This window comes from Drosophila takahashii, chromosome 2L, assembly GCF_030179915.1.
Source record: "Drosophila takahashii strain IR98-3 E-12201 chromosome 2L, DtakHiC1v2, whole genome shotgun sequence".
Lineage (NCBI taxonomy): Eukaryota > Metazoa > Arthropoda > Insecta > Diptera > Drosophilidae > Drosophila > Drosophila takahashii.
Genome location: NC_091678.1, coordinates 9871776 through 9889956, shown reverse-complemented (window position 1 = coordinate 9889956; position 18181 = coordinate 9871776). Strand labels below are relative to the sequence as shown.

The following is an 18181-nucleotide window of genomic DNA, read 5'->3' as shown; positions in this document are numbered from 1 at the left end:
CACCGAAATATACATTTTTTGACTTTGCTGCTATAATTGTTGCAATATCTTCCTTAGTTTGCTTCCGTTATTATTACAATAAATGATTTATAGCACCTTAAACTTGTAAATTTAAGTCTCAATAGATATGTGAAATATATGTGGGAAGTCTTTATAACCATATTCGAATCTGCTGCTAAAAAACCGGCGCTTATGAGAAATGCTAATTTTTATGATCGTTGTTAGTCATAAATATACATGAATATCCAGTTCTGATCAGCCTTTCTCGCAGAACTCTGATTCATAACCAGTGAATAAGAATTTAACCGCTTCTCTTTAGTCATTCAGATTAATGGGAAATCTACGCTTGAAATGTCTCGTTTTCCTATTAATGTTCTTAAATTTTTTTCATAGGAGGATGCCTTTTAAAAAAGATCTTATTATCTTTTCAATAAAAAAAACAACCATAAAATTTTGGTTAATCCTCGATTTGTTATGGAATTTATTTAGAAATCATAAAATCGACAGAGTACATGGTACATTACATTCGTGTGTGTGGTGAGTGGGTTTACCTTGTTTTAAATGATGAACTTCATTGTTTACAATGCGTGTATGAACATTATGCTGCAATGCGTATTATATATAAATTACTTAGAGATTATCAACCGCTAAGACCTAATGCAGGTTATGTGTGCCCTCATCGTATGCAGGCTGTTTTGTGAGTGGGTGAGTAAATATGATGGAACAGCGCGGCGATTGAAATGAAGACCAAATGAATCAACAACGTTGAGCAGCAGCTCCTATCATGTTGCGGGCGCCACAGCCGCCAGATCCTCGCCAGAATCGTTAAGCGTCGTCGCTGGCGGCGGGGCACTGGTTGGATTGACTGCAGGTCCGTTGTTGTTCTCGTTGGCCTCCGGTTGCTCAGCCGGCGCCGCCGCCGTTGTCTCCGGCGTCACATTTGGTGCTTGTGTGTCACTTTGACTCTGAACTGGGGCAGTGATGATTGAATTGGTGGCGGCAGCGGCTGCAGTGACCTTTGTTGGCTGTTCCGGACTGCTGCTGTACATCTGGATAACCGAGTTGTTGTTCATATTCTCCACCGAGGCGCCCGATATGGACAGGTCGTCGGCGGAGTCGTCCGCCTGGCTGTCCGTCTGCACGGCCTTCTCCTCCAGCAGGTGGTCGCTCTCGCGGATGGGTCGCTGGGAGGAGCCGTACTGCTTGGAAATCTGGAGCAGCTCGCGCAGCGTCTCGTTCTCCAGGCGCAACTGGGAAATGGTCTGCAGCTCCCGCTGCACCATTCCATCGTCCACACTGGCCGCCCGCTGCATCACGGCGGCCATTTCGTTGATTTTCTCTCGCTGCTCCCGGATCACCTGCCACATGCGCTCGTTGTAGAGCTCCTTGAAGCTGAATTTGCTGTCCAGGACCTTGGAGACGGTGTGCTCGCGATACTTTTGCATCATCAGCTCCATTACTCGCTCATAGTCCTCGATGCAGATCTTCAGCTCGCGGTTCTCCTTGAGGATCTCCGAGCTGTTGATATTCTGCTGCTGGATGCGATTGACCATGTCCGCGTTGGTCTTGTTGTTCGAGATGCGGTTGAGGGATTCGATGTCGTCCTGGTACTGCCGCAGGCTCTCCACCAGCCGATTGTTGGTCTCCGCCTCCTCGAGGAGCGCCGTGCCCAGGGCGTCCAGGTCCTTGACCCGGCTGGCCATGCGCTGCGCGTCCATTATCATCTGGCCCACGGATAGGTTCGACATCCTGCCCCCGTCCAGTTGCGATTTTGGGATTTCTTTTGTTTTTGTGGCCAGGCCCTCAGCTGCTGGCACTGCAAAAAAAAACAATGGAACGCTTACATTTGTTGACTTTGTGAGACCCGCGTTCGGTGGCTTACGTTCTGTGCGGGTTTGGAGCAGCTTCGTCCTCAGCGTAACCGCTTCATTTGATTTCTCGGACAAAAATTTGTACAAAAAAAAACGATTCTAATAGAAATTTTGACGACGACCCAATTATTAGCTGTCAGCTTAATAATCCCAAACGCCTTTTGGAGATAACAAATCCCTAGCGCCTCACTTTTGAATGCAGAAAAATACTGCCTCATTACACGATATACCGTTAATATACCGTAATCATAAATTTAAATTTTGTGTTAATTTGTTTTTAATTTAAGGGGGATTCCCTAAACTGTTGAATTGCTGAATTGTTGAATTTTGGTCAGCTGTTAATCAGCTGTTCCATACAAAGTCAACTTTCAGAAATTTCAGCAATTCATCAGCCTCGGGGCTGATGAAAATTTTGTTGAATTGCTGAAAAGCCAGAGTTGTCACCTTTTTTTAAAAGTCGTGGCAACTCTGTAACATTTTAGTATCACCAGTACGCATTATTTATTTTAAAATCAACTTAGAAAGCATATTTGCGGTGGTTTTTACCTTGGTAACACTTTTAGACAGTAACTAGCAATAATAAATCAAATTTTACATGCTTTAAGTTCCGTGAAAGTTTTCAACAAATAACAGCTGTTTGAAAATTCAACAGGAACCATTTTGGGTCGTTCCCTTAATTGCTGAAATTTTTTGTTGAATTTTCAACAATTCAGCAATTCAACAGTTTAGGGAATCCCCCTATAATCCATCTAAACTAAACTAACTTACGAGTCGAGAATAATTAAAAGGAAAACCAATCAGGCAATGACTTTAAAATTATCTTTCAAAGGGTAAGATATAAGTAGGAATGAGTAAAAAATATATTTCCTTTTTGATATATTATTATTTTACTCTTTATTTTCCCGGTTTTTAAATTTATTGCTTAGTGACAATGATTTTTTTAATATCCCAATCTCCTTTGACCTACCCCTTGTTAATCGTTTAAAAAACTTTGAATTATTTGAAAATTAAAAAAAAAATCTATCCGTAAAGTTAATTTTAAAATCGATTAAATATAGTTTTAAAGATGAAGCTACAAGCTTTATTGTCATTTTTGTAAAGGTCATTAAGAAGCTATCAGTACAGATTTTGATCTTATCGCGAAACATGGAAGACTTACGATAGAATGGACATAATGCTATGTTCTTAAACGATCAAGCATGCATAAATCTAGTAATGTCTATTTAAGTACCTTAATTCTAAGTGGTATTCTCGTATAAGTACAAACAGCAAAGGTTTTGTCATTCAAAGTGGTAGATAAAACAGAGGTAGAGGAATAGGCGTAATACATCGGGCGTAGGGATGTACGGACTAAAGATCACGAGATAGCGATTACACGCCCACGCTGTTGAGGCTGCCGGAAGAGAGGTTCTCGGAGCGACTGGACAGCCGGGGGCGTTTCATGAGCACACGTCCTGGCTTGCCGGTAGATTCGACAGGACCCGCCTCACCGGATTGATTGAGATTGTTATTGTTGCCGTTGCTGGAGCCATTACTCCCACCAGCACGTTCCAGCGTGCGTTGTGAGCGACGCAGCGAGGAGGAGGACATCCTCCTTAAGCCGGGATCGTAATCGTAGCTAGTCGGTCGCTGATAGTAGGCCGTATCCTGGTCGTTGTCGTTCTTCTCCTCCATCGCCTGCTGCTGCTGCTGTTGGGCCAACGGATTTAGGGTGATGTGTATGTGCCGGGTTCGCTGGCGCTGTTTGGTGGGTGAACAGTTTCCCAGCGGCACGAAATCATCCCGCAGCTCAGCCATCCGTGGCTTATTCGGATTATTTCCCCTGCCTCGGGAACTCCTCCGCCGGCACAGGCACAAACAAGTGCTGATCAAAAGCAGGATCAGCACTGCACCACCGCCAATTGTCCCTGTTAGCATGGGACTCATGCTGAACGTTTCGTTGTGACTGGGAGTTGTAGTGTCGCCCATTTGCTGGATGGGCTCCTCGGTGGTACTGGTTTTGGGACGCTGCGTTCGTCCCTGCTTAAGGGCACTAAATTCGGAGGCAGAAACGGAGCTAAAGGACTGCAGCTTGAACTCGTAGATGGTGGCCGTTTCCAGGGGAGCGATCTTAAAGCTCCTCGCCTCGGCTCCTTCAATGGTGGCCTTGAAATATTCCCCAGCCGACGAAGAGGGTCGATAGTAGGCATAATAGCCCGTGATCAGTTGCTCATCCGCATCGCTGGCCAAACTCCAGTGCAGAACCACCGCCGTTTCCGAATGCTCCTCGATCTCCAGCAGTTCGGGCACTGGCATGGGATCAAGTGCTGCGCCAGGCTGAAGATAAAACTTGGCCGAGGTGTTGCTCTCCTTGTTGTCGTTGTTGGAGTAAACGGCCAGGATGCGGAAACGGTAGGTATGCTCGGGCTTCAAATCCGTTACGGAGGCCGTGAAGCTCTTGCCCAGCTCAGAGTTCCACTTGGGTTTTCCATAGGGTATATTATCGTTGGTAGTCTGCCAACTCTTGCGCTTGCCAACCATGCGGTATTGCACCTTGAAAATGACAATGGGCAATCCATCGTTGCGCGGCACCATCCAGCGGAGCATCACGGATTCATCGGTGAGTCGGGTGACATTCGGTGGAGATGGTGGAACCATTTGCTTCTGCTTCGTGCCCTGGTTGGGTTTTGGACGGTGGGTTCCTCCCGATTCGCGGGGCTCCTGAATCTGCTTGGGATTCACCTGCAGTAGAGTACCGGCACTATCCTCGCCCAGGGAATTTCGGGCAAAACACTGAACATAACCGGCATGGCGCTTCAAAACGCTATGTAATACGAGACTATTACCGGACAGCTCAGCCTCCGTGTCGTCAATGCTGCTGTGTCCGTTGAGCAGCCAGTAGATGTGCGGCTTCGGCACTCCAGTGGCCTCGCATTCCAGCTGCAGGCGGGCTCCCTCGTTCGTAAGATCCGCCCAGGGTGGTCGCACAATCTTCGGCGGCTGCTCCACGCGCACCTGTATGTAGTGCTCCAAAGCAGGCCGCACTCCATTGTCCTGGAAGCAGATATAGGTGCCTGCATCCTGCAACCCAATGTTGGAGATCTCTAGAGCATGGCCATAAAATTTCCAACGCTTATTTTTAGCTACATCGGGACTGCTCCAGACAGCTGCGGGTGGGGGTGAACCCACACCAGGACACAGCAGCAGCAGGGAGGTTCCCTCGCGGCTGGTTATCACCTGGCTGCTCGGCTGTCCCTTCAGCAAATGCGGTGACTTGCTCTGCGACCTCTGGCTTGGTGTAACCTGCAGTTGCAGCGTGCCGGCTAGCTGGATTCTCTCCCCGGAGGCAGGATTGGTGGCCTGGCAGGAGTAGCTGCCCGAGGATTCCGAGGACACATTGCTCAGAAATAGATTTCCATTGGTTCCGACGAACTCTGGCTTGATTTCCACTCCATTGCGGTAGTAAGACCAGCTGGCGGGTGGATTGGATTGCACCTGTTGTCCGCAGGACCAGAGCACAGAGTTTCCAGCGGGCACACGCCATTGGAGGGACTCCTCCGACTCCTGGCTAGCCACCAGGCTTGTGCTGGCCAGCTCCAGTCGGGCACCGGTGGAGGTGACCACCAGTGGACCGAACCAGCCAATGCATCGGTACTCCCCTAGAGTGTCCGGCCGGACGAGCAGCCTGAGCCGCGAAATGGCCGCCTCCTGGGTGACATTCGCCTTGGCCGTTCCCGTCCGGAGGTACTTGAACCCCGCACCAGGAGATTTGCTTGATCGGTGGGTCCATTCGAAGCGCTCGGGCTGCAAACTGGTCTCGCACTCCAGCACCACCTCGTCTCCCAGGGGCGCCACCAAAGATTCGGGTGCGCGAAGAATTCGCACGCCAGGCGAGGGGTGCGAGGGGGGATGGGCGGGGATATTCTCCAAAACCGGAATTGCTTCCAGCCGCGACGTCAGCAGCGAGAAGAGCAGCAGCGAGGATGTGAGCAGCGTCATTGGGGGCGGGGGGCTGTCTGCAAATGGTGGGGGTAAACCCGAAAATATCTGTAAATTCCGGAACTCAAAACATTTGTAAAGCCTCTAACTCACCTTTTTCCCAAGTTACTCGAGTAATTCTAGGTGGAGAAACGCGTTTGCGTTTGCGCAGTTAATAATTTTCACTCTCGGCAATCGCGCATCACTTATGGCTTATATATGTGTATGTGTGTCTGGGTCGTGGGCCTAAATTATTTATGCACATTACACGTTAACGACGCAGCTCCATAAAATCATTGTATATCTTTAATTCGGGCTTCGATTTCGATCGGGCCCCGAAGCCACCGGACAAGCACATGCACTCAACAAGTCAAATAAACAATGGCATTTATTATTCCGTGGGGATGCTGGAGCTGGAACTGGAATCGGAACCGCGACGCTGGTTCAGCTGCATTGATTCGCTCGCCGGCGAACCGGTGAGAATCGCTGGTTCCGAATTCACCGGTTCATCGGGCTACAGTGGGCATCAGCAATGTTGAACAACTACGGGGAAAACCACTAAATAACGGAACAAATAAAATAAACAATTTTTATCCAAAGATTAGCTCTTAATATGACCTTTTTTGTCATGCCAGCTTAGACTTCAATTTTTATTTAGATTTGTTAGAAATGAGCCCACATCACAAAAAAGTGTTTTAATATCATATTTTTAATCTGAATTATTTTTATTTTATAATCGCTTTATTACATTTTATTTGTCTTTACTATTTTAAAGGTGTTAATTCCAGTTCCAAAAGTCCGCCTTCTAAAATGGGATAAGCATCCTTAATAACTGTAAACGAAATCTCTAGTTTAGGATGACTCAGAACTTTAAAGATCTTTGAAATAAAAAATCATTAGAATCCTAAAATAACATTTATTAAATTAAATTTACCAAATCCTCTTGAGTAGTTTCCAAAAAATGTATGACCAAAGGATCTTTCCGTTGATATAAAGCCTTGTCCATAGTCGCTGCACTGAACTCCAAGAATCCTTCCTCAATTTCGTGATTTTGCAAATATAGTAGCTGCAGCTGGGGAAGGAAGGCTATCATCTCCCAAAACTCATCGCCAGTCTGCCAAATGGTGATGTCCACCATATACAATTCTGTCAAGCAAGGAAATTCTTTAAGATCGTCGTTAAAGCTTTCTAGACTCCATATTCCATCCACGACTCCTTCATTCAAAATGCACACTTTTCGCACATTTTGGAAACGGTTGGGAGTGAGCCAAAGCCAAAAGTTCTCGTTACAGGTAAAGGATACAACATCCTGTCCCCGCATTTCGACCACGTTGTCGATCAAATCCTCCACATCTTCGAATTCATCAAGGCGAAGTTTCTTTAGCTTAGGCAGAGACAATAGATGTATCGTGTTTTCCCTGCTGAGAAGCATCAGTTCCAAATGCAGTTCCTCCAGTTCCTGCAATTTGCCTATGGCTTCTACATAGGCGTCCTCCTCGGAATCTCTCCACGTCACACTTAGAAACTTAAGCTGCAATCTCTGGCAGATGTCTTGAAAACATTTAGTTTTCAAGTGCTCAAAGGCAGCGACAATGTCCAATTTCCTTAGGTGCTCCCACCTGACCATATGATGACCAGAGAATAGTTCAAAGGTAGGATCCTCATTCTTAACTCTTAATTTAAAGGACTCTATTAGGGGAAAGCAAATTACCAAAGTCTCTATATCGTCTGTATCGGATTTCTCCAGCGAATAGTCTAATTCCCGTACACTAGGAAAGCTAAAACTACGGAAAGAATATCCCTGATCTATGGAAAAATCTACGAGAGTTAGTTTCACCACAGAATGACTAATGCACTGCAGAAAATGTTGAAGAACTTCTGTCTTATCCTCAAAAAATTTACCATGTAAAGAGTGGTTGTTTCGGCTCTGCCAGCAGTTTGAAATCACCTTGTTCAGGCGTGATTTGGGATCAGTAGCCTCCCACAGGAGCAGTTGTCCCCCAAGATCCAGGAACTCTAAAATTTTACTAAAATAAATGTTATCCAAAGATATATCCAAGGTAAATAACACTACTCCTCTTACAGTAGGCACTTGTCATTCAAGTTAACAATGCTTGTCATCTTTACACTGATCACAATAAATTATATGTTTTTCGAATAAATATATAAACAATTGTGGTTTCAGCTGATCACAGCTATAGAGACACAGTTTTTTACACCGATAGCCATCGATATAAATCGTAATTGTACCGGGCAAATTGTAAAATCCAGTTTTGTTTAATATGTTTAATATCAAACAATGCACATTTTTGAATCCTCTATTTAATAATTTACACATAGGGACTTAAAATCATTACACTTATTCGAAACTGAATGCATGGAAAGCATTTCAGCATAGAAATTGTGCATTTATTACGCCGGTTGCTTTTGCACCTTGGCCAATTCCGCCTTGAATTTTGAAATTGTCTCACGTGCCAGCTTTAGTTTGTCCTTAAGTGTAACAATCTCGCCCTTTACCTTCTGTTTTACATTGACAATATTGTCCAGCGTTTTCGTCTTCTTTTCCTCAACTAGAAAAGTTAAAATTATTGCTAACCAATTGGATATAGTAAATAAATAGTAGTTACAATCAGTGTCGTGGGTTAAGAGACCATTGGCACTCTGTTCCGAGAGCAGAAGATAGTGCTGCATGATCTGGGTGGGCTCCTGGAAAACGATCTCCTCGTACGACTCGGAGACCAGACCCTTCTTGGTGTCCATGGTTGTGCTGGAGGTGAGCTCACCATCGACGACGGGCGACTGGAAGAGCTTCAGGATGTGGTAGCATGTAACCGGGCGCTCCGACTGATCGTTGAAGTATATCTTGATGACCACCTCGAACTCTCCCCATCCGGTCTCGGTGATCTCGTAGGGCGGCTTCACCACGATCCTGTTCGGATTGGCGTAGCTCTCGTGCAGCTTGAAGTGCACCTTCTTCACGTAAATGGACATGTCCTCGTTGAAATAGGGCTTCAGATAGACCTTCCACTGGTGCGTGTGTCCGTCCTCCTCCCGCTTCTTGCCGAAGGATCGGGCTATGTTCCCGTACACAATGGGCTTGACTATGGTCACGCCCTTTAGCCGACCACCCGAATCTCCTCCAAATTCAGTCATAATTTATGTATTTTTAATTTGTTTATATTTCCAGCTAAATTTTGTTTTGGTTCTTCTTCTTTCTTCTGGTGAAGCGGCGATTCGCGTTATCGATATATGAATGCATTTATTCAGGGCTGCACAGTTTTTTTTAATGCATAACGAAACGAGCTAAAAAAATAAAAATTATCTTTTCCTTTATATTATAAAAATTAAATCAGATGATAGATTTTTAAAAATTATTTAATATTTTAAGTTTTTAAGTTTACCTAGATTTGCAGCCCTTGCTCACGATTTCCGTTATCGATATTTTTCGCGCTGTATTTTGGGTGGTAGTGCCATCACTGAAAATAAGCAGACGCTATTTTCCTACAAATTGTGTTGTTTAATTAAACATTTAATGTTTAGACACCAAATATACCAGTGAGCCACCAGTTGAATACGTAAAATGATGGCGCGTCGCGGGGGAAAGCGAATACGGATGGATGATCCGCCGCCGGACTACGAGGAATTGCACAGGTTCGGGCGCTCTGTTTTCCCACCATTTGTGTTTGCCTAAAAAATAAGTGTCTATTTGTTTTAGCGACGCTCTAAATGAGAGCACCTCGGATGCGGATAGTCCCACCAAGCGGATGACCAGGCTGCGTGCTCGCGGCGGCGTGCGGGATAAGCCGCCCATAATTGATGATGACGAGGACGACTTCTTCGCGCCAATTGCGCGCAAACGAAAGACTCCCGCCACCCGCAAAGATCCGAAGGAACGCAAGGAACGCGTGGAACGGCCGCGCAAGGAGCCCGTGGACAAGGGACACCACGAGCGGATCGACAACGAGCGGGAGATCACTACGGACGAGAACAGCCTGTACTACATTGTGCGGCACTCCAAGAATCCCATTGCCGTAGGAAGCTATTTGCCTTGCTGTGAATCAAATAATATTCTACCATTCCATTCCAGAGCATTGTTGACCAGTGGATTGAGCAGTACAAGGCAAACCGAGAAACCGCGCTGGTCGCCCTGATGCAGTTCTTCATAAATGCCAGCGGCTGCAAGGGCAAAATATCCGAGGATATCCAGTATCCCGTGGACCACACGGCCATCATTCGACGCATGACCGAGGAGTTTGACGAGGTAAGTCTACTGGAGATGTCCAATAAGCAAACTAAACAGTTAAACATTCACAGGAAAGCGGAGAATATCCATTGATCATGACCGGAACTCAGTGGCGAAAGTTCAAGAACAACTTCTGCGATTTTGTGCAAACGCTGGTGAAGCAGTGCCAGTACTCCATCATATACGATCAGTTTCTGATGGACAACGTCATTTCGCTGCTGACGGGCCTGTCGGATTCGCAGGTGCGAGCCTTTCGACACACGGCCACCTTGGCGGCCATGAAGTTGATGACTGCCTTGGTGGATGTAGCCCTGCTAGTTTCGAACAACTTCGACAATGCTGCAAAGCAATTCGAAGCTGAACGTGTTAAGGTGCGTTTAATAATATCCCTAAAGATTGTGTTACTAATCTCAGCCCTTTTTAGTCTCGCGATCGCCGTGCCTCCGATCGCTTGGACTCACTGATGACTAAGCGTTCCGAATTGGAGGAGAATATGGATGAGATAAAGAGCATGTTGACCTACATGTTTAAATCGGTGTTTGTCCATCGCTACAGGGATAGTCTGCCAGACATACGGGCCATTTGTATGGCCGAGATCGGCATCTGGATGGAGAACTATCCGCAAAACTTTCTGGACGACTCGTACTTAAAGTACATCGGTTGGACGCTGCACGACAAGATCGGGGAGGTGCGCCTGCGCTGTCTGCAATCGTTGCTGCCGCTGTACGAAAAAGATGAGCTGAAAGGCAAGTTGGAGTTGTTCACGTCCAAGTTTAAGGACAGGATTGTGGCAATGACTCTGGACAAAGAGTTTGAGGTGTCCGTTCATGCCGTCAAGCTGGTCATCAGTATTCTAAAGTATGTTTAATTATTTGTTAATTTAAGGATTACTGATAAACTAGTTTATTTTAATTTCCAGAATTCATCCAGAGATTTTGGCTGACAAGGATTGTGAAATCGTCTACGAGTTGGTCTATTCCTCGCATCGTGGTGTTGCTCAGGCAGCCGCTGAGTTCCTGAACGTCCGCTTGTTTCATCTAACTGCTGACATGGAAGAGACCAAGACGAAGCGAGGCAAAGTGCGCATGGCCAATACACCGCTGGTTCGGGACTTGGTGCAATTCTTTATCGAATCCGAGCTGCACGAGCATGGCGCCTATCTTGTGGACTCCTTCATCGATAGCAACGACATGGTTAGGGACTGGGAATGTATGACGGATCTGCTGCTGGAAGAGCCTGGTCCTAACGAGGAGGTTCTGGACAACAAACAGGAATCGACGCTCATCGAGATCATGGTCAGCAGCGTCAAGCAATCGGCCACTGGAGAAGTTCCCGTCGGACGCGCCAGCAATCGCAAATGTACGCTTAGTGCCAAGGAACTGAAGGCTATTCAAGATGAGAAGGCCAAACTGACCGAACACTTTATCGTCACGCTGCCTTCCCTTTTGGAGAAATATCAGGCGGACAGTGAGAAGTTAGCCAACCTGCTTGCGGTTCCCCAGTACTTTGATCTCAATCTGTACACCACCAATCGACAGGAGGGCAACCTACAGGCGCTGTTGGACCGCATCAATCAGGTGATGAGCATGCACACAGGTCGCGAGGTGCTCGAAACATGCGCCAAAACGCTTGAATGCCTTTGTGCCGAGGGAAGTGCTACATACACGAGATGCAATATCGCCAGATCGAACATCATTGAGAGCGCCGTCAACAAATACAAGGACGCAATAGAGGAATGGCGCAATCTTATACAAGGTATTTATCAACGAGACTATTATATCTCTTATATATGAATATCAACAATATTTCACCCAAAAGCTTCCGATATTAAAAAAATAATAGAATATCTTAAAAACATAATTAATGACATTTAGATTAAGCCTGTAATTAATAACAGAAAGAATTAAATGAAGTAAAATAGTCTAATTAAGCTTGTAAATTTGTAGTAAAAGAATAAAAACTGGAATTGTTTAGCTTAAAATCCCGTAGCTATAGCTAATTTTAAGTTCACCTGTAAATTTTACATTATAGTCGAACACTTGAAAATAATAATAATAATTTTCATTTTCGCAGGCGAAGAGACCCCCAATGAGGATGACATTTACAACATAACCATCACCCTGAAAGTCCTTTCTATTCTGTACTCCTCGCACAACCTCAACCCCTGGGAGCTGTTCAGATCCCTCTTCCAGGACGTCGAGGAGGCCCAGTCCAAGGAGAACGTAGACCGCTGTCTGCCCAACGAAGCTTTAGCCTATTGCATTGAGGCCTGCTACTTCTCCATCAGTTGGGGCCTTCACTACGTGGAGAACGATTGCGAGTCACTGAACGTGGCCGAGGTGGTGGCCGAGCTGCGCAACAATTTGGACACCTTTATGGGAGCCTGCTTTGAGCTCACTCGCGATGGACCCACAGTGCAGATTCAGGAGGCGGTTTGTGATAAATAATATATTTTATTTTTGTAAATTATTGCTATCTTTATGTTTTGCAGGCCTACCAGTCCATCTGCGATCTGCTGATCATTTTCTCGGATAAGTTGGCTCGCAGTGAGATCGAACACATTCGTGGCCTCGAGTACAAGTCGCGCATGGATGAGCACCTCATCCTGGACAACTTTGTGCAGCACTATGTGTTTTCCCTCAAGCAAGATGTGGCCCAGGATGAAACGAGAATCGAGGAGCTGCATAAGAAGCGTAACTTTTTGGCTTGTTACTGCAAGTTGGTGGTGTACAATATTATACCAACAATGCGAGCGGCAAGCATTTTTAAATATTATGTCAAGGTGAGTCTAAATATTTCTTAAATTGCCAGGGTTTTTAATCACAACTATTTATTTTAGTGCTACAACGATTATGGCGACATAATTAAAGCCACTTTGGGCAAGGCGCGTGAGATAAACAAAGTTAACTTTGCCATGACCCTACTCTTGAGTCTTACCACGGTTTTCAAGAGCCTCCAGGAGCAGCATGAGGACGGAGCTGTTTCGAAGAGCTCCCAAGAGTTTGTAGACCTCAAGGAGTTGGCCAAGCGTTTTGCCCTCACCTTTGGCTTTGATGCCATTAAGAATCGCGAGTCTGTGGCCGCAATTCACCGCGGCGGCATTTATTTTGCTGCCAACAAGGAGTCCGATGATCCAGTGCGAGCACCCACACGTCTGCTATTCCTGGAGGTTTTGAACGAGTTCAACTACAAGCTGTTGAAGCAGGACAAGAAGGTAATCATGAGCTTCCTGGACAAGATGATACCACCCGCCATGCCATCCAGCCGAGCTGAGGAATGGCAACCGCTAATCTTGTATCGCAATTCGTTGCTGCACGGCGAAACTGATCAAGTGCCAGTGGCCAGCAAACGAGCCTACACCCGAAAACGCCGTGATCATGGTAAGAGTTTCACAGTTTTTATTTTATTCAACATCAACAAAAAAATAAACCTATTCGTAATTTAGATGAAGAAGAGGAGGAGGAGGAAGACGATGAGGAACATAATGATCCCGATTACAGGGGCTAAAACCCGATCAGACATATTCGGCTTAAGTGCAAATCTAACTTTCCGGGCGATCAATTAGTTTTAAGTTCAAAGTTAAAGCTAAAGCTATGTACATAGTCATAAATAAAATTTAAATTATATAATTTAAGTTCTCTACTGCTTGATGTCCGAATTACAATAGTTAGACTTTATGAGCAATATTTTGGAAGCATTTTCGGAGCTCAGACCCGCTTGCATATCACCGTACAAGTGTGCAGAATCTCTGAATAAGCCTTCACTAGCCACACTCGCTGCTGGTGCCGATAGAAATTTCCGAACGATGGCATACAAGGCACTATACTTTATGTTTGCCTTCCACCACATCAAAGGATCCATGTTCCTATCGATTCTGGGCTCGGAATTGTACAAGTATAGTAGGTTCTTAATCTGCGACTGAGACCCGAAAGACGTGGTTGCCTGTTGAGTATTATTGGTAGCGGCTGTTGTCAGTATACTATCCAGTATACTATCAATCTTTGATTCATTCTTAAGAGAGGAAGAGGACGCCACTTTGATTATTTTCAACGGCGGTTGACCATTCCGTTCATCTTGCACTCTGGTAAGCAAAACCAAAACTTCATTGGCCACCAAGTGCTCCTCTCGCTCGGTGAAGAATGCCTGCTTGTATCTCGGATCCAAATAGGTGGCCATCAAGAACTGTATATCGGAGGTGACATGGGAAAACTTCATTTCCAGTTCTTCAAGCAGCTTTCTGGCAAAACTACAAATAGTCTAGAGATTGAATAGGTTAAAAATTACTCATTTGATTAGTTATTTTAACCTTACCACCGAAGAAACGAAGTTATGGACATCGGTACGAAGTGAGTCCCGTAAAGCGGCCACCAGTGGAATTACCGATGAAGTCGTCGTTGAGGGATTGCTCCAAATCTTAATGGTTTCCTCACACGGCTGCATTACTTTATTGCACAAATCAATCTCTACCCATTCATCGGGATATATTTGGATCAGATTATACTCTTCGCAATAGAGGGATATAGCATCTTTCATCCTGATCACGCTGGCCATCATCTTGAAGGTTGAATTCCATTGCAAAGGATCATAGGGTACCAGTGCACAAGGATCTCGCGTCAGGCGGATTTCGTGAATAAATTTAAGATGATCGTTGGCCATCTTGGAGGAGGCAAAGTGGTCAACTATTTGCTTGCACTTCGATGACAGATTCTGGAGCAATTCGTTGGACTGCAGAGCAAATCTCACGCACATTTGCAGGCGATGGACACTGCAGTCGGGCAGGGATCCTGGCAGGGCCGTCATCTCGTCCCTGATGATGCAGTGCGTCTTCTCCTTGGGCACCTCTATCGTTAAGCTGGGCACCAAATCTCGAATAGAACAGGCCACTTTGGAGGCGCTTTCATAATTTAGAACCTCGCATTTCAGCATAAAACGATGAGTTCTAAAATCCCTTGTGATCCCAGAACAACACAAGCTCAACAGTCCTTCGCCTTTGTCACCCCGCCAAAGACTTGTGGATAACGAGATGGCATCCAGCAGATCCAGCTGCAGTTTCAGATGCTCCTGCATTTTCCTGTATATATTCCCACACAGTATGTTCTCATAGTAGCTCCTCGACTTTATCAGATATCTTGGCTGCAGCACCTTTATGAAATCTACGAATCCTGGTCCTTCGATGAACTTAAAAGAGTGGTTCAAGAGCATGAGGGCCAACTTCTCATCGCATCGCAGACTGTACGAAATGTCCTCGGTGTCCAAAGGATCAGGATCTGTTTCCTAAAATGTTAATTCAATTAACGGTTTTTAATTAAAATTTTTTAAACAGTGTCATGCGGATATCCGCATCCGCTAAAGAGTACGAATTTTAGGTGCCGAGTTCAATTACAGAAATATATTAAAAATTTAATATTTATAATTACTTTTAAAATAAATTTTAAATTAAAATGTAAGGATTAGGGAATCAATTCCACATACCAGAGTATGTGGCTACAGATGTGCGGGAACCCCCCTCTTATAAGATACACTTTAATACTAATACTCATACTATTCCACTTACGTGCAAATTTAATTCCAACTGGGCTGTGGGATGCAGGGGCGAACCAATGGAGATCTCGTTCTTCACCAGATCCAGGTACTTGATGTCCCCGGAAAGAGCCAGGAACTCCGGTGGGTGCTTGCTCTTCAGGTGATTTCGCAGACAAGTTGTGCCGCGTCCCCTCCTCGAGTAGTTCCTATTGCACAGGAGACATTTGGCTACCGTTCCCGAGGTCTTGTAGAAGTACTGCCACACATTGCTTTTCTTGTTCATGACTTCTTGCTGCGGTAATTCCCGAAATTGTACACTTTTTTGCGGATGTGCACACATCCGCCCTCCACATCCGTTCTGCGGCAGAGGTGCGTCAGCCCTGGCAACCATCGATAGGCAGGTCGATAGAATTAATCGAATCACATTTTGGCGCGCCAAAAGCAGCTGTTGTTTTTTTGCATTCACTCTTGGAGATTTTTTAATTTCGCAAACTAAATAAGTAATGCCCTGTGCCATGGACCTGCCCAGCACGCCCGAAGAACTGGCCGCCCAGCACAGGGACAGCGCTGGCCTCAAGGACCTTCTGAAGGATCCCAGTCGCTGGCACTCGATTCCCCTGCTGAACTACACGCCGCTGCACAAGCTGAAGGATCAGACTCTGGTGCGGTTTCGCGGCATGATCCAGGACATGATGGACCCGGAGATCTACCTGGAGCGCTACGAGGTGAAGTCACCCGATGGCGGCAAGCGCCTGCAGGACGGAAAGTACAGGGACTGCCTGAAACTGGCCACCGGCGAGGAGATCGATTACAATGCCGAGGGAAATGTGCATGGCGAACGGCGAACCATGTTTGTGGTCTCCGTGCCGGGCCTGAATGATTGGAGCAAGGAGCACGAGAAGCTGTGCTGTCCACAGATCCAGTTGGTACCTCCTGCTCAATCTCCTAGCTCGGCGAAAAAGAGAACTTTGGATGAACAGGATGCCATGGAGGTGGACGGCGAAGGTGAAACCAGCTTTAAGCGGCCATGTACGACGGTTGAGGAGCCAGTGACTGCCTCTAAAGGATCTTCTTCTCTCGGCTCCGAGTATCTGCTTAATTCTCCGCTGCCTGGTCGTCCCAGCATGGCCTGCATGGTGAAGGTTTATGAGGACTTCGACACCTATCAGCTCAACTCGCTGGTCGACTTTGTGGGCTTTTTATCAGTATCCTCGCTGGATGTCGCTACCCTGGACATCGACGACTGCGAAAACCTAAGTGAACTGCAGGCAGCTCATCCTTCGCCTTTTCTGATACCCCGACTACATGCCTTTGGCGTCCAGATGCTGCCGCATGCCAATCCGCTGCTGGACAAAAGCCTGCGACAGCCCATTGAGCCATGTGAAGAGGTGAATCCTTCCCAGCTGGCTGTGCACAAGGATCTGCGAATGCTCCTTAAACTGTGCCTCTTTGACGACGATCTGGCTGCCGAGTATTTGCTCTCGCATTTAATTTCATCAGTCTACAGCCGTTCCGAGATGCAGAGCATCGGCAAGTTTGCCCTGAACCTGTGTAATCTGCCCAAGGAATGTCTGGAGTACTCAACCCAGCTGTACGAAATTCTGGAGCTGCTACTGCCGGCCAGCCATCGCCTTCCGATGACTCTGGAGGCATTGAACACGGCTGCCTTCGCTCCAAAGTAAGTGGGATAAAGACTATTAGCTGAGATCATTTAATACATCAAATGTGTTTACTTGCAGGAAGGATTATGAGACCAACAAGCTGGTCTCCGGCGTACTGCAGTTGGCGCCCCACACGCATCTCGTGCTCGACGAGACGTGCATGCAACAGGGTAAACTGGAGGCCAATGGCGTTCATGCCATCCAACATTTGGCCCATCTCATCAACAACCAGGAGCTTAAGTGCGACTTTCAGTATTACCAAATAGACTACCATGCGAACATTCCGGTTCTCGTCCTCAGTGAAGGTCGCAGTATGTTGCCGGTAAGCGTATTTATTATTTTTACATATACAGTCGTTAATTAAAAACTCTCTTTTCTTAGAGCGACTTCATAATGCCCATAAATGCTGATGCAAAGGCCGTGGAACTCTTCGCAGAATCTCTGAAGGCAGCCCGCCACTATCTTCAAGCGCCGCGGCTGCAGCAGTTTCGCAAGTATTTAACAACAGCCCGGATTAGCCCCTTCAGCGTCAGCGAGGAGCACACTGAAATGATCCAACAGGACTTTGTGGATATGCGGAAGGCTAATGCGAAAAGTAATGCCGATGATCTGCATGGATTGTTGGTCCTTTCGCGACTACTGGGCATTGCCAGGGGCAAAGATACTTTGGATAAAGAAACCTGGCAAATGGCAACTGAATTTGAAGCCAAGCGTCGCCAGCGCCTTCAATCCCTACCGAAATCAGCTGCACTAACGCGCAATTAAGTAGGATTTCTTTTTAGAATTTACGCTTTTTATTTGTATTATTTTAAGCTGTCAACAAAGAAATTATACATATATCCTGAAAAAGTATAAAATGGTATTTCATCTTTAAAATCAGGTTGGATTTCCCTGTCAATTTGTTAGGCTATCTAGACATCTACTCT

General features: G+C 46.0%; 7 protein-coding genes across 9 annotated transcripts; 2 read left to right on the top strand and 5 right to left on the bottom strand.

The window, feature by feature from the left end:
• Positions 1-451: 451 nt before the first annotated feature.
• Positions 452-2021, bottom strand: Fgop2 (Fibroblast growth factor receptor 1 oncogene partner 2). The gene is made up of 2 exons (XM_017138640.2): positions 1883-2021; positions 452-1816 (listed from the first exon to the last, which is right to left on the bottom strand). Exon 2 carries the CDS (start codon positions 1746-1748, stop codon positions 783-785), a length of 966 nt encoding a protein of 321 aa, XP_016994129.2. The 5' UTR covers positions 1749-1816; positions 1883-2021; the 3' UTR covers positions 452-782.
• Positions 2022-2927: 906 nt separating this feature from the next.
• Positions 2928-6429, bottom strand: ihog (interference hedgehog). Of its 2 annotated transcripts, none has more exons than XM_017138629.3 (2): positions 5943-6429; positions 2928-5862 (listed from the first exon to the last, which is right to left on the bottom strand). In XM_017138629.3, exon 2 carries the CDS (start codon positions 5847-5849, stop codon positions 3243-3245), a length of 2607 nt encoding a protein of 868 aa, XP_016994118.2. In that variant the 5' UTR covers positions 5850-5862; positions 5943-6429; the 3' UTR covers positions 2928-3242. The 2 variants fall into 2 exon arrangements, with proteins under 2 accessions (XP_016994118.2, XP_070075680.1); XM_070219579.1 differs by having other exon boundaries at positions 2928-5866; positions 5943-6428.
• LOC108055275 (uncharacterized) lies at positions 6234-8010 on the bottom strand. 2 transcript variants are annotated; one of them, XM_070219581.1, is made up of 5 exons: positions 7912-8010; positions 7731-7855; positions 6763-7517; positions 6447-6706; positions 6234-6371 (listed from the first exon to the last, which is right to left on the bottom strand). In XM_070219581.1, the coding sequence occupies exons 1-4, from the start codon at positions 7947-7949 to the stop codon at positions 6593-6595; spliced, it is 1032 nt and encodes a 343-aa protein (XP_070075682.1). In that variant the 5' UTR covers positions 7950-8010; the 3' UTR covers positions 6234-6371; positions 6447-6592. The 2 variants fall into 2 exon arrangements, with proteins under 2 accessions (XP_070075682.1, XP_070075683.1); XM_070219582.1 differs by having other exon boundaries at positions 6763-7447; positions 7731-7977.
• Positions 8011-8133: 123 nt separating this feature from the next.
• Positions 8134-9068, bottom strand: Gas41 (YEATS domain-containing protein 4 Gas41). Its single transcript, XM_017138579.3, has 2 exons — positions 8456-9068; positions 8134-8398 (listed from the first exon to the last, which is right to left on the bottom strand). The coding sequence occupies exons 1-2, from the start codon at positions 8979-8981 to the stop codon at positions 8241-8243; spliced, it is 684 nt and encodes a 227-aa protein (XP_016994068.1). The 5' UTR covers positions 8982-9068; the 3' UTR covers positions 8134-8240.
• Positions 9069-9302: 234 nt separating this feature from the next.
• On the top strand, positions 9303-13705 carry SA1 (stromal antigen). Its single transcript, XM_017138625.3, has 10 exons — positions 9303-9479; positions 9544-9859; positions 9916-10089; positions 10143-10442; positions 10496-10929; positions 10991-11826; positions 12145-12503; positions 12563-12853; positions 12911-13451; positions 13517-13705. The coding sequence occupies exons 1-10, from the start codon at positions 9409-9411 to the stop codon at positions 13576-13578; spliced, it is 3384 nt and encodes a 1127-aa protein (XP_016994114.2). The 5' UTR covers positions 9303-9408; the 3' UTR covers positions 13579-13705.
• On the bottom strand, positions 13698-16111 carry LOC108055315 (zinc finger BED domain-containing protein 4). Its single transcript, XM_017138626.3, has 3 exons — positions 15626-16111; positions 14383-15345; positions 13698-14328 (listed from the first exon to the last, which is right to left on the bottom strand). Exons 1-3 carry the CDS (start codon positions 16109-16111, stop codon positions 13711-13713), a joined length of 2067 nt encoding a protein of 688 aa, XP_016994115.3. The 3' UTR covers positions 13698-13710.
• LOC108055326 (mini-chromosome maintenance complex-binding protein) lies at positions 16098-18112 on the top strand. Its single transcript, XM_017138639.3, has 3 exons — positions 16098-17272; positions 17334-17577; positions 17637-18112. The coding sequence occupies exons 1-3, from the start codon at positions 16098-16100 to the stop codon at positions 18018-18020; spliced, it is 1803 nt and encodes a 600-aa protein (XP_016994128.2). The 3' UTR covers positions 18021-18112.
• Positions 18113-18181: the final 69 nt, after the last annotated feature.

Coding starts and splice junctions, on each gene's coding strand:
- Fgop2 (XM_017138640.2), bottom strand. CDS start 1,748: ATGTCGAACCTATCCGTGGGCCAGATGATAATGGACGCGCAGCGCATG.
- ihog (XM_017138629.3), bottom strand. CDS start 5,849: ATGACGCTGCTCACATCCTCGCTGCTGCTCTTCTCGCTGCTGACGTCG.
- LOC108055275 (XM_070219581.1), bottom strand. CDS start 7,949: ATGACAAGCATTGTTAACTTGAATGACAAGTGCCTACT. Junction 7,518..7,730: donor AAACAACCACTCTTTACATG/GTAAATTTTTTG, acceptor TTCCCCTAATAG/AGTCCTTTAAATTAAGAGTT. Junction 6,707..6,762: donor AAACTACTCAAGAGGATTTG/GTAAATTTAATT, acceptor TTTATTTCAAAG/ATCTTTAAAGTTCTGAGTCA.
- Gas41 (XM_017138579.3), bottom strand. CDS start 8,981: ATGACTGAATTTGGAGGAGATTCGGGTGGTCGGCTAAAGGGCGTGACC. Junction 8,399..8,455: donor CTTAACCCACGACACTGATT/GTAACTACTATT, acceptor TAACTTTTCTAG/TTGAGGAAAAGAAGACGAAA.
- SA1 (XM_017138625.3), top strand. CDS start 9,409: ATGATGGCGCGTCGCGGGGGAAAGCGAATACGGATGGATGATCCGCCG. Junction 10,090..10,142: donor TGACCGAGGAGTTTGACGAG/GTAAGTCTACTG, acceptor AAACATTCACAG/GAAAGCGGAGAATATCCATT. Junction 11,827..12,144: donor ATGGCGCAATCTTATACAAG/GTATTTATCAAC, acceptor TCATTTTCGCAG/GCGAAGAGACCCCCAATGAG.
- LOC108055326 (XM_017138639.3), top strand. CDS start 16,098: ATGCCCTGTGCCATGGACCTGCCCAGCACGCCCGAAGAACTGGCCGCC. Junction 17,273..17,333: donor ACGGCTGCCTTCGCTCCAAA/GTAAGTGGGATA, acceptor GTTTACTTGCAG/GAAGGATTATGAGACCAACA. Junction 17,578..17,636: donor AAGGTCGCAGTATGTTGCCG/GTAAGCGTATTT, acceptor CTCTTTTCTTAG/AGCGACTTCATAATGCCCAT.
- LOC108055315 (XM_017138626.3), bottom strand. CDS start 16,111: ATGGCACAGGGCATTACTTATTTAGTTTGCGAAATTAAAAAATCTCCA. Junction 15,346..15,625: donor AGTTGGAATTAAATTTGCAC/GTAAGTGGAATA, acceptor TTAACATTTTAG/GAAACAGATCCTGATCCTTT. Junction 14,329..14,382: donor ATAACTTCGTTTCTTCGGTG/GTAAGGTTAAAA, acceptor TTCAATCTCTAG/ACTATTTGTAGTTTTGCCAG.